The following is a 19,728-nucleotide window of genomic DNA, read 5'->3' as shown; positions in this document are numbered from 1 at the left end:
TGATCTATCTTTTATAATAGAGCTTGCAGTCAGTAGTGTTAGGAGCTTGTGCATGCCGTCTGCGTGCTCTGTACCCAGTACATACCGCTATATCCACCTACATAGCTCTTCTCTATTTGAGACCACTTGCCATCTGCAGGAGTTATTGGAAGTTGTGTGTGCCTCCAGCACAGCACAGTATACATCTGTATATACCCCTTTATCTCTGGTGTTCTATAATAAAGGCATCTGCAGGAGTTAGTGGGTGTTGTGTGCCTTTAGCACAATATACACTACCCAACTGCTTTTTTACCCAACTCCCTTCAGGCCATTACCATGTCTGGAAGGCCAGCAAGGAGAGGCAGACAGGCGCGAGCCGATAAAAGAGGGCAAGCAGGCTCTGTGTCTAGAGACAACAGTGCTGGTCGTGGACGCGGTGCATTGTCATCAGCACGTGGCCATGGGACACGCTTGTCCTTCTTTTCGGCAGCTGGACATGTTGAGCCGCAACATGCCAACGACTTGGTAGAGTGGATGACCAAGCCCTCTTCATCCTCTCTCACCCAGTCTCAGGGTACTAGCAAAGCAGCTGCCAATGCATCGTCTTCCCTCCTCTCAATGTCATCATCAGTGACTCCTTCCCTAGACCCACCACGTCCTCCTGAGGAGTCTCCTGAACTCTTTGAGCACAGTGTTGGGTACATGCTCCAGGAGGATGCCCAGTGTTTTGTGGGCTCTGATGATGACACTCAGCTAGAGGAAGGCAGTAGCGTGAGCGCAGAGAGAGGGGATGCTCAAGAAGGACAGCAATCTGGCAGTCATGTTCCACAAGCTGCAGCATACTGCCAGGTTTGCTACAGCGATGAAGAGGGAGGGGATGATGAGGGCACTGACTCCACGTGGGTGCCTGGAAGGAGAGAGGAGGAGGAAAAGGAGGAGGCACATGTCCAACGAGGCAGGATGCCCTCCGGGGGCCAGCTTAGGGGCAGCACACCGACTGAATCACATCGCAGAGCTCCGCCTGTGCAGGGCGCTGCCTCTGCGCGTTATTCTAAAAGTTCTTTGGTGTGGGCCTTTTTTGAGACGAGTGCATCAGATCGCACCGCTGCTATTTGCAACATATGTCTCAAGCGTATCTCGCGTGACCAAAACATCAGCTTGGGCACCACATGCTTGACCAGACATATGTTGACCTGCCATGCAGCTCGTTGGCAAGCGTACCTCAAAGACCCACACCAAAGAACAAAGCGGCCCTCTCCTTGCTCCTCATCAGCTGGCATCTCCAACCCCACTAGACCTTCAGTCCTCTCTGAAACCTGCTCTGAGAGGAATGAAGGTGTAGAATTAGGTGTGTCACAGCCAAGTGCTTCCGGGAACTCTGCTAGCGGTACACCCACGTCCGATTATAGCAGGCAAATGTCCCTGCCCCAGCTGCTGGACCGGCGAAAGAAGTTCACTCCCAGCCATCCACATGCCCAGCGGTTGAATGCTAGCTTGGCTAAATTGCTAGCACTTCAACTGCTGCCTTTTCAGTTGGTAGACTTGGCCCCCTTCCGTGAGTTTGTACAATGTGCGGTTCCTCAGTGGCAGGTCCCCAAACGCCACTTTTTCTCACGGAAGGCGATTCCGGCTCTCTACCGGCATGTGGAAGGCAATGTCCTTGCCTCGCTGGACAGGGCGGTCAGCGGTAAGGTGCATATTACCGCTGACTCATGGTCCAGCAGGCATGGACAGGGACGTTACCTGTCTTTCACGGCCCATTGGGTCACTCTTCTGGCAGCTGGGAAGGATGCAGGACAAGGTGCAGTAGTGTTGGAGGTTGTTCCGCCACCACGCCTCCAAAATGCTACTATTGGTTGTGACACACCTCTCTCCTCCACCCCCTCCTCTTCTTCTTCCTCCATGGCCTCTTCCAGTGCTCTGTCCTCAGAACCAGCGGTGCTTCGTAGGCGTTCCAGGGGCTACGCAAGTACGCAGGCAAAACGATGCCATGCCGTGCTTGCGCTGGTTTGTTTGGGGGACAGGAGCCACACTGGGGCGGATGTTTTGTCAGCTCTGCAGGGGCAGGCCGAGAGGTGGTTGACGCCACGCCAGCTTAAGCCAGGAATGGTGGTTTGTGACAATGGCACCAACCTCCTCTCCGCCCTCCGACAGGGACAACTGACCCATGTGCCCTGTGTAGCTCACGTCCTTAACCTGGTGGTGCAGCGGTTCTTGGGCAGGTACCCCGGCTTACAGGATGTCCTGAAGCAGGCCAGGAAAGTCTGTGTGCATTTCCGCCGATCATGTAATGCCTGTGCTCGGCTGGCTGAGCTCCAAAAGGAGTTGAACCTGCCCAAGAACCGCCTTATATGTGACATGCCCACCAGATGGAACTCAACGTTGGCCATGCTGCAGCGGCTGCACACGCAGCAGAGGGCCATCAATGAGTACCTGTGTGACTACGGCACCAGGACAGGGTCAGGGGAGCTCGGTTTTTTCTCACCACGCCAGTGGGGCATGATCAGGGATGCATGCACTGTCCTGTCACCGTTTGAGGAGGCCACAAGGATGGTGAGCAGTGACAGTGCATGCATCAGTGACACTGTACCTCTTGTCCACCTCTTGGAGCATACGCTGCGTGGAATAATGGACAGGGCACTTGAGGCAGAACAGAGGCAGGAAGAGGAGGACTTCCTTGCCTCTCAAGGCCCCCTTTATCCAGACAGTGTTCCTGCTGTGCCACCCATCACACAGGAAGAGGATGAGGAGGAGGAAGAGGAGGAGGAGGATGATTGTGTCAGCATGGAGGTGGAGGCTGGCACTCAGCATCAGCAGCAGCAGCAGCAGCAGCAGCAGCAGCAGCAGTCTTGTAGGGATGATTTACAGTCCCAAGAAACACGCGGACTTGTACGTGGCTGGGAGGAGGTAGCTGCGGATCATGTTGTCCTTAGTGACCCAGAGGACTCCGGACCGAATGCCTCAGCTAACCTACGCTGCATGGCCTCCCTGATCCTGCAAAGCCTGCGGAAGGATCCTCATATTCTTCGGATCAAGGAGAGGGACCATTACTGGCTGGCCACTCTCCTTGATCCACGGTACAAGGGTAAGGTTGCCGACCTTATCTTGCCATCGCAGAGGGAGCAGAGGATGAGACATCTCCCGGAGGCCTTGCAGAAAGGTCTGTGCTACGCGTTCCCAGAGACTGGGAGGTTACAAACTCCTGGTCCTGGACAACGTGTTGCTGAGGCATCGGTCAGAAGGAGCGGTGGAGAAGGTGGCCGTCTGACTGATGCTTTCAGACAATTTTTTAGTCCGCAGCCCCAAGGTATGATCGGTTCCAGCACCCATCGCCAGCGTCTGATTTACATGGTGCAGGAATACCTAGGGGCAAGGTCAGACTTGGACACCTTTCCCACCGAAAATCCTCTGGCTTACTGGGTCTTGAGGATGGATCACTGGGCAGAGCTTTCACAGTATGCAATCGAGCTACTGGCCTGTCCTGCATCCAGCGTTCTTTCGGAACGCACCTTCAGTGCTGCTGGTGGCTTTGTTACCGATCACAGGGTGCGCCTGTCCACCGAATCAGTTGATCGACTGACCTTCATCAAGATGAATCAGTCTTGGATCACCCACAGCTACCAAGCACCTGAAGCTGATGTAACAGAATCATTTTTTTTGAAATATCACATCCCTTCAAGACTGCCTATGCTGATGCTGAGTGACTGTCCTGTTATGTTGATTGTCTATCCTCTTCCTCCTCCGCTGATATGTTGGAAGAACATTTCTGGTTCTGGGTGATGCCATCAGCCCAATTTTTCTGCCCCTGTTTAACAGGGGCGTTTAAGTACAATTTTTGATGCAATGCTTTGCAGCAGGGCTAATTCCTGCAATCAAACAAGAGTATATGGGAGAGGTTGCAGTGTGGTGGCACCAGCACCAGTGCCTAAGGCCCAATTTTCTGCCCCTGTTTAACAGGGGCATTTAAGTACAATTTTTGATGCAATGCTTTGCAGCAGGGCTAATTCCTGCAATAAAACTAGAGTATATGGAAGAGGTTGCAGTGTGGTGGCACCAGCACCAGTGCCTAAGGCCCAATTTTTCTGCCCCTGTTTAACAGGGGCGTTTAATTACAATTTTTGATGCAATGCTTTGCAGCAGGGCTAATTCCTGCAATAAAACTAGAGTATATGGCAGAGGTTGCAGTGTGGTGGCACCAGCACCAGTGCCTAAGGCCCAATTTTTCTGCCCCTGTTTAACAGGGGCGTTTAAGTACAATTTTTGATGCAATGCTTTGCAGCAGGGCTAATTCCTGCAATAAAACTAGAGTATATGGGAGAGGTTGCAGTGTGGTGGCACCAGCAGCAGTGCCTAAGGCCAAATTTTTCTGCCCCTGTTTAACAGGGACATGTAATTACAATTCTTGATATAATATTTCACAGGAGGGCCCCTTCCTGTGCCCACCCAGAGTAACGGTGAGGACTTATAGTGTTGTGGCACCAGCACCACAACCACCAAAGGTCAATTTTTCTACCACTGTTCAACAATGGCATGTAATTACAATTCTTGATATAATCATTCACAGCAGGGCGCTCCAGCGCCCACCAAGAGTCACTTTGAGGGCTTACAATGTTGTGGCAAAACCAACACCTTGTTCCGCCATTTCTGCAGAGCATATAGGGCAGGCCCCTACTTTCAAACATCCAATTTACAAACATCTCCTACTTGCAAACGGAAGGAGACAACAGCAAGTGAGATGAAAAAAGATGGACAACAAAACAAATTATACAGGGGTGATAACCCTTCCCTATGTTTTCCAAAAAGCTTAAAAATAGTTTTTTTGACTGGAGCTACACTTTAAAAATGTACCAGTTGAAAATTACAAACAGATTCAACTTAACACAACAAACCTACACAGTCCCTGTCTTGTTTGCACCGCCTGTATACTGCTGTTCTGAGTATATAGGGCCTGGGGGCCACACGCATTTCCTTTTTTTAATATGGGTACAGGGTTCCCCTTAATATGCGTACAAGACCCAAATAGGCTGGTAATGGGCAGGGAGGGCTACCCATGCCATTTTTCTCAATGATTTTCAACCATATTGCAAGAACCAGATATAACATTAAAACCGCAAGCAGTTTTAAATGGTGTTATTTCCGTTTAATGTCATTTTGTGCAGGGACTGTTCTAAACACGGGAAACACGTGGCACTTCACAGGCATACTACAGACACCCCCCAGGCACCATATTTAAAGGAATATTTCACTTTTTTTTCAGTTTAATCGTCATTAAAATCAGTGCTCCCGCCAAAACAGCCATTTTTAAAAACATTTTAGGCATTGACCCATGTCCCCTGGTTCAGGAGCCAGGTCCCCAAACCCTTTTTAGGACAGTATCTTGCATATTAGTCGTTAAAATTAGCACTTTTAATTTCGAACGTTCGAGTCCCATAGACTTCAATGGGGTTCTAAAGTTCGTTCGAATTTGGGGTCCGTTCGAAAGTTCTGGTGCGAACCGAACCGGGGGGGGTGTTCGGCTCATCCCTACAGTAGACCTTCTTTTGGCCTCAATTTGACCTACTTCATGTGAGTTTTGCATATTCCTATAGACTTGTCTAAGTATGCAATCTCACTTGAAGTAAGCAAATGCCCATCAAAACAGGATCGCAGAAGTGCAGAGACACCACTAGAGTTCTCTAGAGGTATAATATAAGAAGCCAGTCAGAGGTGGATATTGTGATGCAGCCTTTAAAAACAAGGAAGTGGGTCCATATTTAAACTACCTGCCCTCTTAGGTCAACTGCCCTCCTTCCCTTGTCTTACTAGATCTAATGCCATGGTTGCACAAGGCATGCTGAGGCTACATGCAGTAGAGCTGAAATAGACAGTTTCCTAAATCTGTCAGTGCGTACGACTAGAAAAAGAGGTAAACCATTGCCATGTTATGTTTTATTATATTTTTGTTTTTATTACACAAGGAAATGTGTTGCTGATAGCCAAGGCTTTGTAGAAATATGGCCTTGCACGGGAGTTCATTTTCTCTGGATACAGTAAAGGATAGCATTCGGTCAATCCAGAAACTTTGATCTAAACCCATCTGCAGAGGGACCAGACCTATATTGGGTTGTTTACATTTTTAAAGACTGCAACATATAACTGGGTCTATTTATGATGGTGATGTCCTTAAAAGTAAAGCCACTGAGTGCTTAGTTGGACCACAGAGAGCAAAAAATAGTAAGACCTAAGAGGATCTAACAAGATTTAACTGAGAGAAGCTAGATCCCAATGAAAAAAACATTCTGACTAGGTGGCATCATGGCAGGAGATCCTTCACAAATGTGATATAACAATGATATGTATTGTGGCAAATGTGTTTTTTTCATAGAGATTATAGAGTGTGACTAAGTCTGCTAGGAATAGAATATCCATTTTAGATTGGCTCTTTAATACCTTTATAAACAAAATGAGTAGAAAAAGTACAAACAATTTTAATAAAAGTTAAGAATGGGACTTGAGATGAGATCTGAATACTGACCTTTTCTATTGTTTCATATATAATAGTAGCAGCAGCTCTGCCAGAAGCAAATGCTTCCAAACATGGAGAGGCCTGACCCAGATTCATAGCAGCAACTAAAATACCAAAGAATACCTAAAATGTAAAAAAACACATTTATCAATGTTTAAAAAGTATAGAACAATTGCTTTTAATTCTTATTGCCCTCAGAGCTGGATGCATTGTTAGGTTGCTATCTCTATTTGTCAACACTGTGGTCAGATTATGTTGCCAGTTTAATGAATTATGTATGACTATGATAATAGAATTACATTATTATCACATCCATTGGTCAGACCATCATAGGAGGAGTATTGCTGTAGATATGCTTAACATGTAAGAAAATCTTATTTTATGGATATGTAGGTGGGGTGCAGTGTGGTGCAGAGGCAATAGTTCACTCGGTTGGATGCAATATAAAACTTGTATTGAAGAAATGCATCAACAGTTCACCATAGACCCAATGGGATAGATACCTAGCCGGGCACACTCACAATTTCCAATGATGAGAAGAATCAGATTCCAGCTGAACCGACAACGTCTGTTGAGAGAGGACCGACTGCAGCCTGGCCGTCTTGTGCCCAATTAGGAAGGTATCCAGAGAGTAGTGATCCTACGCTTTATTTCCTCGTCGGGAACCTTTCCTTAATACTAGTACTGTCTCTAACCGATGGGGTACCTTTCCCTACACTGCGCATTCGCATAAAGCGCACCAAACCCAGGGTCTTAAATAGACTCTGCCACATCTAAGATGGCTACCAGAGTCACATGGGCAGCCAGCATCCAATTGGACCCAGGATGCCATAAAGGAACCCTTTACCCCATGACTTTCTCTTCCTCTGCATTGCCGCTGCAATTGAGCACCATCTGCAGTGGAGACAGCAGACTGCCCCTGCCTACAGTTATAATATTGTGTGTTTTTACAGACTGTTAAAGAATAGTGTTATGATCAGATTCAATAATTAGTTTATGTTGGTGGCGTAATATAGTTTATGTTTGTAACAAATTATATGCTGGTCTTATTGTGATCATTTCATATTAGGCCTGCAATGTTCTGCATGGAGTGTATCAGAATTGTATTCTGATAAAATTTGTTATAGTTATAGTATAGTATGAAATAGGAAACAGTAGAAAGAAAAAGAAGTGCCAAGGCAGTACTGTACTAATGCAGCATTGAATGATTTTATTAAAAAGCAATGTTTGTAACAAAGTGTTTTGCACTCACATAGTGCTCAGTAGGTTGGGGGCTTACCCCGCCCATCATGGGAAAAGAACCACCGCTGTATCCTTGGGATATTATGCCACGAGTGCCTTGTGTCAGCAGGGAGCTGAAGCCTCAAGGGATCTAGGGAGGATCTCTCACCTATTCCGAAATGTGAACTTGACCCTATTACTTAAATCCTCTCCCTATTTGTACAGCCCCCCCCCCCCCCCCCCACACAAACACACTTAACCTATCCAATAACATTAACCCTCAACTACTGTTCACATGAACCCTAACACTTAACCCCTAAAATGGACCCGTAAATACCACTCTAACAGTTAATTATCCCTTCAACTCCAAAGCCTTCATTTTGTCCCTAACCAGTAACCCTGATATAATCTACTTCTTATATAATGGCTAACACTAAAATATTTCCTAAAATAATATACTTATCATAAAAGGGGAAGTATGCTGATGTAGGAATCAATTTAGGGCTAGTGAATATCTTAACACTGGAAATGAAACATTTATAGTAATAGGCTGTGATGTAATAAGAAAACCAGCTATGTGCACTATCCCAAAAAGTAGCAAATACTTTGTGTAAACTGAAAGTGTGATATTCCCAGAGTTCTGTTAAAATTAAATCAATATCTTTTCCCAAGTTACCTGCAGCAGACTTCCAGGTGTCAGTTCCTTTGTATCAATGACGAGCTTAGATCCATACCAAAATGCTAGAGAATAGCAGAGGAATATAATGCACCACATGTACCCCTGAAAAAATCCAATGATTGTACCTTTCCTAATACCCCAAGCCTGGGCAGCCACCAAGTTTTTATCATACCTGTGAGAGATATAAACATTGACATATAAATTGCATATCAATGGAAAGAAAGCCTAAGGCAATTAAAACTCATTCACATCTAGGCATTGTTTTTTTTTTTTTAGGAAAGTAACCATGAATGCGATCAATATTCATTTCAACAAACCTTCTAAAGCTTGGCCTTAGACGGTTCAAAATAATCAGGAACGAGCCAAGATTCGAACCGTTAATGTGCAGGCTGAATTATCACTCTGGCTGTGCTTTCTGGGAGAGGGTACTTAAGATGCGGATGTCACGTGGTTCGGGGGTTCCGGTCCAGAAAGTATGTTCTGACTCAATGGTCCTGGTCCTCCTGACCAGCCCCCAGGAAGGCTATGGCCTGGCTGTGGATCCACCCGACTTTGTGTCTCGGGGCTAGCTAGCTCGAGGTAAGGAAACTAAGAGAAGGATTACGAGGTGGTCCGATGCAGTCTCCGGTCGTGGAGAGGCCCAGCAATATCCAGGGGAGGACTGTTCAGAAGAAGGCCACGTACAGGTTGGCTTCTTAGCAAGAGCCTGGTGAGGCTGAGGAACCTAAGTGAATCCAATATTGTGGATATCACCAAACCGGCTGAAAGATCAAGGTATTAAACGAGTGTTCTACAAGTCCTAGTTTCCTACATATTCTACAACAGTGTCTGTGGCAGAGACTTATTCATACATGTTCTACAACAATGTCTGTGGCAGAGACTTGTTCCTGATTTAAGCACCTTGTTGGCTGCTAGGCCTTGTGAGAGAGGGACTATCCAGCTTGAGTGAACATCCAGCTGTGAACGGCTATTCTCTGGATTTAGTCAAAGTAAGAGAGTTCTTCCTTATTGACTTTGACACTAAGAGTACCTGAACTTTCCTCCTAACACTCTGATCCTATTTTAACCACTTCCCGACCAGCGCACGACGATGTATGTCGACAGAATGGCACGGGCAGGCAAATGGGCGTACATGTACGTCCCTTTAAATTTACCGCCCTGCCATCGGGAGCGCGCCGCCGGCGGCGCGCTCCCGCGCTGGTCGGGACCCCGTGAGTCCGGTCGCGGGACCCGCGGACTCAATCGCCGCGGGCATCCCCGCGATCGTCTCACGGAGCGGCCGAATAGAGAAGTGCCGTTGTAAACAACATTTCTCCATTCTGCCTAGCAACTAGTGACGCTGATCTCTGCTCCATGTGATTGGAGCAGAGATCAGTGTTCACTAAATGAAAGTCCAACCCCCCCACAGTTAGTAACACGCCCCTAGGAACACTTAACCCCTACACTGCCACCCACTGGTTAACCCCTTCACTGCCAGTGTCATTTACACAGGAATCACTGCATTTATATAGCAGTGATTACTGTATAAATGACAATGGTCCCAAAAATGTGTCAAAAATGTCCGATGGGTCCCCCACAATGTCGCAGTCACAATAAAAATCGCTGATCGCCGCCATTACTAGTAAAAAAAAAATAATAAAAAATTATTAATAAAAATGCTATAAAACTATCCCTATTTTGTAAACGCTATAACTTTTGCGCAAACCAATCAATAATCGCTTATTGTGATTTTTTTTATCAAAAATATGTAGAAGAATACGTATCGGCCTAAACTGAGGGAAAAAAATATTTTTTTATATATTTTTGGGGGATATTTATTATAACAAAAAGTAAAAAATAATGCGTTTTTTTCAAAATTGTTGCTCTATTTTTGTTTATAGCGCAAAAAATAAAAACCGCAGGGGTGATCAAATACCACCAAAAGAAAGCTCTATTTGTGGGAAAAAAAGGACGTTAATTTTGTTTGGGAGCCACGTCGCACGACCGCGCAATTGTCAGTTAAAGCGACGCAGTGCCGAATCGCAAAAAGTGGTCTGGTCTTTGACCAGCAAATTGGTCCGGTCTGAAAGTGGTTAAGAGATTGTTCGTTAACTACTTTTTTTGCAAATAAAAATCCCTTTATGTGGATCTGTCGTCAGTCTCTAAAGTTACTGGGCCATCTACCACGGGAAACCCCTAGACGCAAGTCGAGGAGAAGAAGGTAATGGTAAGCCCAATCAAACCAGCAGCTCCTTCGGGGGTTAGTGCTACATGAATTCTCACTATACATATTGCTGAAATCAAAGACTGTGTGTGTTAATAGAGTACAATTTCAAAACAATGCTGTTTTTGTTAAGCCAAAGGGGATTTAAAAAGTAATTGTATCGTATTAATCGGCGCATAACATGCACTTTGTCCCCCTGAAAATCAGGGGTAAATCGTGTGTGCGTGTTATACGCTGATCCCTGCTACTTGGAGGGGACGAGTGCCGCTGGATGACACAGAGCCTCAATCTCCTGTGTATCCTGCGCTGTCACACACAGTCCTGCCCCCCTGACCCGGCATTAGGCCACTGCTCTGTCCATCATATGAGCTGGGACAGGACTGTGAGTGACTGAGCACCAGATACAAGAGATCAGTGCAGATCTGGGTCATCCATGGGCACTTGTCCCCTCTAAGTAGCAGGGGTTGCTGCAACTGGGTGGTTCTGTCATGCAAGGAGAATGTACCTGAATGTATGCTATATCACCTGGTGGACATCGACCGTTAAAGAGAAACTGAACTGTGATAACTAAAGAGGGCAAATGGCACAAAGGTCAAAGAACCTGTCACCAGAATTTCCCATGGTCTCTATGGAGCATTCTTTCCCCCATTACTGACTGATTCTGCCAAACAAGCTGCTGATAAGACCTGTGCTCGTCCCCTCCAGCACTGGCATGGCTGCAATCATCTGCAAAGGCAAGTCTGCAGATGTATACCATAGAGCCTGCAATCATGGGCATTTTAGAGGCTGCAATCATGGGCATGTTAGAGGCTGCAGATGGGCATAGATCAGGCTGCACTGATGGACAATGGTGAGGCTGCAGAGCATTACCCTTATTTTAAAATGTAAGTTTTTTCCCTGAAACTTCCCTCTTAAAGTTGAGGTGCGTGTTATACGCCGGTGCGTGTTATACGCCGGTAAATACGGTAATCATTTGATGAAGATTTTTCTTTTGTTTGTTCAATTTACTGCATTGGAATCGAAAACAATTTCCTTTCAAAGAGAAACAGATTGGATTTATGTACTCGACCATGTTGTGGGCTTGAACAATGTAAAATATTTTAGTATTAGTAGCCTTGTGGTCACCATGATTACCTTTCAGCCTCTATTTTCTCTCCACCAAAAGCTGCTACAGTCCGAATAGAAGAGAGAACCTCATCTGCCACAGAACCAGCTTTCGCATAGGCCTTTAGCTCTCTGCCTGTCAGTCGAGCAACAGCCTAAAAACAAAGGAAATATGGGCATATGGGTAAGTATATTTACTGTAATCTGTTTATCTATATCGGTCTCAAACTATTAACTAGCATCACATCATTTTTATAGTTCTTTATCACAGGTGCTTTTTTCTTTTACCTATAAAGCTATGGTTTCATGGCTATGCCATTCAGTGGTGTACATGCCAACACGTTATGCATGTTGAAGCCTAATCACAGCACTTTTTTTTTTTAGTTCTGGGTAGATCGGGTAATGGTTTGAAACTCTGTCAGAAGACAGGATCAAACAGCCTTTTTACACAGTGCAGATGATTAACCCCTTAGGTTCCACAGTGAGTATAACAAACATGCTTTACTGCATATACAGACTGATTTTACTGTTGTGGGTTTACCAAAAATATCTAGAAGAATATATATTGCCCTAAACGGATGAAGAAATGATTTAAAAAAAAAAAATGGGGGATATTTATTATAGCAAAAAGTCAAAAATATTGTTTTTTTTTTCAAAATTGTTGCTCTTTTTTTGTCAATAGCACAAATAATAAAAACCTCAGAGGTGATCAAATACCACCAAAAGAAAGTTCTATTTGTGCGAAAAAATAATGCACTTTTTTTGGTACAGCGTTGCACGACCGCACAATTGTCAGTTAACCTCCCTGGCGGTATGATTATTTCAGATTTTAGGTGCTAAAAGCGGTACAATTATTTTGCATGAAAATTTGGTGTTTTATATTGTAGTCCTGTAATTCTTAGGAATAACTCACTTATATCTGTCCAAACCAGAGTCTAGCAGACATCCTGGGTATGATAAAGTTTGAAAAATGAAATCATAAATTATAATATAATAAATAACTATAAATAATTATACCAAATAATAATCTAACAATAATAAAAAAATATTCAATATGTCAATAATCAAATCAAAAACACAGAAATTTGCTCAGTTGCAGAATTGTCACTTTCATTACTTTTCAATATTTGATGACGGATCTCCCCACAAATCGCTATCGCTCAATTCTGCGAGTGATTCTAATATATTATCGCTGTTTTCTAGTTGGTCTAAAATCATTTTTGATGTAAAGGGACAGTTTTGGTTGCTATGGACAATCTCCAGTTTCCAGGCATAATATAAAACTGCATGCAGGACACTGGTCAGACCACTAGGGACAAAGGGGATGTGAAATAATTACATACAGCAATGTAATCTGTAAGATTACATTATACTGTATGTATACTGTGAATTTGGCGCCGATCTCCGTCACCGTGCGTCGCAGTGCTCGCTGGGAACGGAGATCGGCTCCGTGATGAATCGAGCAGAGGACGAGCCGCTCGTACAGCGGGGGGACATGGCTGGAACCAAGGGAGAAGGTAAGTAAACCTCCTCCTGGATTCAGAGATGCGGTCCCAAGTCTGGCTCGGGGTTACCGCTTTTGGTACAAAACTTCCACCCCGAGCCAGACTTGGGAACACCACCAGGGGGGTTAAAGCAACACTGTGCCAAATTGTAAAAAGTGCTCTGGTCAGGAAGGGGGTAAAACCTTCCAGGGTTGAAGCGGTTAACGTTAACGAGTAAAGAGGGGAAAGGTTGGACCCTCTGGGGGAGATCTATTAAAACTGATGCAACTGTGCATAGTAACCAATCAGCTTCTATGTTTTAGTGCCGGTTCACACAGGCATGACCTGTCAGGCGACTTAGCCGCCTAACAAGTCGCGCTCCATGCATTGCAATGGAACAATTTTTACTAGGAGTGACTCAAGTCGCTCCGACTTAGAAAAACTTTCCTGTACTACTTTGGAGTGAGTTTGTGGCGGCTTGCATTGACTTCTATACAGAAGTCGTTTTGTCAGAGTTAGACAACTTTGAAGCCGCCTCTGTGTGAACCGTCACTTATTGTCAAAGCTTGACAAAAATTGAACATGCTGAAGTTAGAAGCTGATTGGTTTCTATGCACAGCTTCACCAAATTATATGTGCACCAATTTTAGTAAATCTGTCCCAGTGAACCTTATTTTTCTCATAAGATGTCTTGGTGTAATAGGGAAAAAGAGCGAATAAGTTCCCGAAAAGAGCCAGCAATAAAATGAAATTCCAACTCTTTTCTTACTTCTTTCTAAGCTAAAAGAAAAGGCTCGTCTTTAGTGGGGCTTAGAGCATCTGATCAGAACCAGGGCTAAATGAACTAGGTGAACCTTGGAATTTGTGTAAATTTCACATTTCTTTTGTAACTCGCATATTTCCACTTTGTTTGAATATGCCCATGTTAGTTTGTGGAAAGTCACGCATTTCATCTTGACAACATGTGTTAACAAGTTGCTCGATTACTCATAGACTGAACAAATGTTCAGACACATCAAAAATGTGCAATTTGCAGAGAGGATGAAACTTGCCTAGCAAAGTAGATTGGCCTTATTCACGAATCGATTCACTCATCTCTAAGCCCTTGTACACACAGTCGGACATTCCGGCAGAAAATTTTAGATCAGACCGCGTTGTCAGATAATCCGACCGTGTGTGGGCTTCATCTGACTTTTTCCATCAGAATGTCCGACCAACAATGTTTGAGAGCTGGATATAAAAATTTTCCAACAACATGATCCGATCAGACTTTGTCCAATCGTTTGTAGAGAATTCCGATCGGACAAAGTGCCACACATGCTCAGATCAAATTCCTAGACCAAAGCTATTGGCTACTAGCCTGAATGTAGTCCCGTCGTAATGAAATAACGTCATCACGTTACGAACGATCGGATTTTCCGACAACTTTGTCCGACCGTGTGTATGCAACACCAGTTTCGAACAAAATCCGATGGATTTTGTTGTCGGAATGTCCGACCATGTGTACAAGGGCTAACAGTTGCCTTCAACAGTCTAAAGCCTCGTACACACGATCGGATTTTCCACAGACAAAACCTCAGACTTTTGTCTGAAGGGCGTTGGCCAGGAACTTGTCTTGCATACAAACGGCAAGGAATTTTCGGCCAACAAACACGAATGTAGTGACGTACTACATGGTTTTTCAGCTCTTTAGTGCCACCCTTTGGGCTCCCCCTGCTAATTTCATGTTAGTAGAAGTTTGGTGAGTGTTGATTCACATTTTTTATTTTGCACTTTTCATTTTTCGCTTTTCAGTTTGTGCTTTTCATTTTGCAGTTTTCAGTTTGTGCTTTTCAGATAGTTTCTGAATGGCTGTTCTTCAACCAGACATGTTGCGGAATCGGAGAAGATAACGTGTTATTTATTATTGGCCTTGAAGTTATTGCCTTGACCCAAGTCCAGTCCAGGAACAGGAGGAGGATGAGTTCTTAGACCAAAAATTGGTTGCTTTATTAATCGTGACCAATTATGGCATATGCCTTTGCTGAGGGAGCTCCAGGAGAATAATCCGGATGATTTTCGGAATTATATCTGGATGATTGACCCCTGCTTTTACCAACTCTTGGCACTATTGACCCTCTATATTAAGAAGCAGAACACATGCATGAGGCTTTTATTTTATCTTTTGGTTGAATAATGATTTGATTTGGTATAATTTCTATATTTTTGGATGCATAGAATACATTTTTGGTTAAATTCTATTGGCAGATAGCATATCTAATTTTCTTTGTTTTTTTTTTATGCACTTGGCTATGTGTTTTACTTCAAATGACATTTTGGGAGTAGGCAGTTACATTTTAAAAATACAATGTAAAATTAACAAGGGACACCAACATAGTTGTATCTTTGATCTTAAAAACTACAGGATAATGGTGTTGTGGTAACTTCCACCCAAAAAAATAAAAAATAAATAACAATAATAATATTATTCTTGATATCACTAGAAAAAAAAGCCTTTGAATATTCCTTTGCAATAACTTCATCAGTATCACCCATTAACCTCCCTGGCGTTAATCTTGGATCGTTCTGAGAAATTCTATCACACTTGGGAACCTTGGGCATCTTTTGTTGGGATAACCCTCCCACATTGAAATAGCTGTACTACTGGCTGTCGCTCACTTCTCCAGACGACCTTCTACACCCCCCTTTATCTCCTTTTACACTCTTCTGCGCTAATTGCCTTTTTCCTCTACTTTTCCTCTACTTTTCCTGCTCTTATTTTCTTTGTCTACCCCCTCTTCCTCCTATACTCCCCTTTCCCCTCCCTGTAGGGGATGCTCCCTTTGGTTGCAAATATCCTTTGTGATTAGTTAACATTTCACTTATTGGATTTCCTAACCTATACAGTGCAAGGAAACCTCCATTTGTTCTACTATGTTCTTTTGCTCTCCCTCCCAGATCTTGAGTATACATCACGTATGCCTCATTAAGTTGCATAACTCATAGTTCTCACTTGCTATATTTCGAATGCATAACCAATGTAGTTGGTTGACCAGTCCCTTTCGCTGGGGGGTGGGGGGGGCCCTGGGGAGTTGCCCGGTCGCAGTGTGTGCCCATTTGGGGCGGCGGGGCAATCTTCCCTGGGCCCGTCTCGGCCTCGGGTGGAAGGTATTAAGGGGGGATCTCCGGGTCCCCACGATTTAGGAGGGGGCCACGTTGACCCCTTGTTCTCGAATGTACCATTGCTATCACGTGCTCTCTTTCTCAGACTGGTCAAGATTTATTCTTTTACCTTCTATATTGCAACCTTGGTCTGGGGAGGGATATGTTTTTCTTACTTGTTTTCCCATTATATGTTTTATCACTATGATGCATTTGTCTTTTGGGGGGCATCTCGCCCTACTGCCACTTACTATTGACATGTTTTGTACACTGTTGTTATAATTTACAATAAAAATCTATTGCAATAACCTCCCTGGCGTTATGATTCAGTCTGGTTTTAGGTGCTGAAAGCGGTACAATTATTTTGCATGGAAATTTGGCGTTTTATATTGTAGTCCTGTAATTCTTAGGAATAACTCTCTTAAATCTGTTCAAACCAGAGTCTAGCAGACATCCCAGGTATGATAAAGTTTATAATATAATACATAATAATAAAAATTATTCAATAATGTAATCAAATCCTAAAACACTGAAAAGGGGACACTTTTTGGTTGCTATGGACAATCTCCAAATTTCAGGCAGAAAAAAAATAGTATTTATAATATAAAAGTGCATGCAGGGCATTGCACAGACCACTAGGGACAAAGGGGGGGTGTATTTTTTAATACAGTACTGTATTCTGTAAGATTACAGTGCTGTGTGTGTTTTGTGTCCTTTTACTTTTTTGAATTTGCTGCCATTCTCCACTCCTGTGCACCGTAACGTCGCAGGGAACGGAGCTCGGCGGCATTCGGCACTGTGAATCGAGCGGAGGACAACTCGATCACACAGCGCGGCGGACATCGCTGGATCCAGGGGACAAGGTGAGTAACTCTCCCTATGTCCTCCCCTGCATCCAGCGATGCGATCCCGAGTCTGGCTCGGGGTTACCGCTCCTGTTAGTAAAATCCCAACCCGAGCCCAAAACTCGGGATTACCGCTAGGGGGGTTAAAGAAGAAGAGAATGTGCACTGCATTTCGAGATTTCATAATTTGGCGCGTCACAAATGTTAATTCTCCATTACGAACGCTAGTTTACAAGACTGACCACTTCTGGCTCATCCTTGCTTCCGAGCATGCGTGTTTGTACTTTGGTCTTTTGTCCAACGGACTGGTGTACACACGCTTGGAAAGTCTGACGACAGACATTTGTCCGTGGAAAATTTTAAAGCCTGCCATCCAACATTTGTCCGTGGAAAATGCGACAACAATTGTCTGATGGAGCGTACAAAAGGTCAGACTTTCCACAGCCTGTCATGACACAATTCCTGCTGGAAAATCCGATCGTGTGTATAGACAGACATATGAAACTCAAATGAATCAGAGGAACAAGAGCAGTAGGAAAAGTCAGTAAAAAAGTAACATGGCACTGAGGTTCTACAGAGGGCCACAGTAAGAAAAATCATACATCCTTTTGATTTAACTTTCCATTTCTAAATAATTTTGTATATTAATTTTTTTCTGGAAATATGTAACATTTTTTCTATGCTGCCATTGCAATTTTTAGCCTTCACGCAGGACATAAATCACTTTCCCCACTAGTGAAAAAGCTACAGAACAGTTTGGGGCCAGATTCACTATGAATTTTTAAACTGTGGGCCACCATAGACGGGCAAAAGGGTCTCGTGTAGCTCACAAAATACCAGTTTGACATGCCCAGCTAAAGACATTTGCAACTATTTGCATGCCCACTGTTATGAACTACAAGTGTGGCTGGCAGTCTGGACAATTTGTTTCACAACTGGCAGGTCATCTTCAGGATGAACTACATAGAGTTCTGCACGTAGCAATAAGTAGTGACAGTTTCCTGTATTAGACAACCAGCTGAACTGTAATACGTTATATAACCAGATAACACACGGCACAGACTGTACTCACTATCATCCTGAAGACACAAATAGCTGGCCACTTTCTTAGAAGGAAAACAATCAACAGATATATCACTTGAAATTCTGTGAAAGAATCAGTTAGAGGAGCAAACTAATATTCTTTAGCTATCTACCAATATTCCTTTTTATCCCAAAGAAACCCTTGAAGTAATCTCAAATTCAGATCTCCAAGAACCCCTGATAAATCGAATTCATCAAGGGCCAGCAAAAAGAAAACCCCTCTTACAGTGGTCATCAAAAAGCCACCTTTAGGCTACTTTCACACTGAGGTATTGGGGGTGCCGGCGGTAAAGTGACGCTATTATTAGCGCCGCTTTACCGTCGTTTTTTGCAGAGGTTTTCGGTCACTAGTGGGGCACTTTTAACCTCGCTAGCAGCCAATAAAGGGTTAAATCTGCCAGCATAGCAGCATTTTGCCAGCGGTTTGGCGATAAGCTGCCCATTGAGTTCAATAGGTAGGGAGGCTTTAGGAGTGGTGTATACACCACTCCTACAGTGCTGCAAATTTGCTGCTTGCAGGACTTTTTTTACCGTCCTGCCAGCAGACTTTCACACTGGAGAGACAGGAGCGGCTCTTCACAGGCGCCATGCAGGTGCTATTTTTAGCGCTATAGCACCTGTAAAGCAACTCAGTGTGAAAGCAGCATTAGAGCCCTTTCACACTAAGCCCTTGTACACACGGTCGGACATTCCGACAACAAAATCCGTAGGATTTTGTCCGAAACTGGTGTTGCATACACATGGTCAGACAAAGTTGTCGGAAAATCCGATCGTTCGTAGAGTGATGACGTTATTTCGCTACGACGGGACTATGTTCAGGCTAGTAGCCAATAGCTTTGGTCTAGAAATTTGCGTGGCACTTTGTCTGATCGGAATTCACTACAAACGATTGGATAAAGTCTGATCGGATCATGTTGTCTGAATTTTTTTATATCCAGCTCTCAAACATTGTTGGTTAGACATTCCGACGGAAAAAGTCCGATGGAGCCCACACACGGTCGGATTATCCGACAACATGGTCCGATCGGACATTTTCCGTAGGAATGTCCGACCGTGTGTACAAGGGCTAAGACAGTTTTCAGGCGTTTTAGACCTAGAAATACTGCCTGTAAAGCACCAGAAAACTGCCTCCCATTCCGCTGGAGTGTGAAAGACCGAGTGCTTTCAGACTGGAGATTGTGGGACATTAGAAAAAGTCCTGCAAGCCGCATCTTCGGAGCAGTTTGTGAGCACTCCCAAATGCCCCTGCCCATTGAAATGAATAGGCAGCGCTTTTGAAGTGCGTGAAAAGCATTTTGGAAGCACCACAACATGGGCGTTTTTAACCTTCTTTGGGGTTAAAAGCGCTCCGCTTGCGGCTGAAAAGCGCAGCTTAAACAGCAGTAAAGCGCAGCTAAATGGATGGCCCCAATGTGAAATGTGGGTCTTACAGATGGCTAAAAAGGATCGTTAGTGTCATGAATCTGGCTCTGCTATTTGGTTTT

The 19,728-nt window shown here is 44.2% G+C and overlaps 1 protein-coding gene across 2 annotated transcripts in view; it reads right to left on the bottom strand.

Moving 5' to 3' along the window:
- LOC143923950 (bile salt export pump-like) overlaps positions 1-19,728 on the bottom strand; it is a 165,414-nt gene that overhangs the window by 102,226 nt on the left and 43,460 nt on the right. For both annotated transcript variants that reach the window (XM_077447898.1, XM_077447899.1), the window contains exons 9-11: positions 11,722-11,846; positions 8,382-8,556; positions 6,494-6,607 (exon numbers count right to left, since the gene is read on the bottom strand). In XM_077447898.1, the coding sequence (XP_077304024.1) occupies positions 6,494-6,607; positions 8,382-8,556; positions 11,722-11,846 (414 nt within the window). The remainder of the gene's footprint in view (positions 1-6,493; positions 6,608-8,381; positions 8,557-11,721; positions 11,847-19,728) is intronic.

Source organism: Lithobates pipiens, unplaced genomic scaffold (assembly GCF_037356315.1).
Source record: "Lithobates pipiens isolate NorthernLeopardFrog02 unplaced genomic scaffold, aLitPip1_a1.2 Scaffold_22, whole genome shotgun sequence".
In the NCBI taxonomy this organism is placed as follows: Eukaryota; Metazoa; Chordata; class Amphibia; order Anura; family Ranidae; genus Lithobates; species Lithobates pipiens.
Note: the sequence above shows the minus strand (reverse complement) of the source record. Positions and strands in the feature narration are given on the sequence as shown.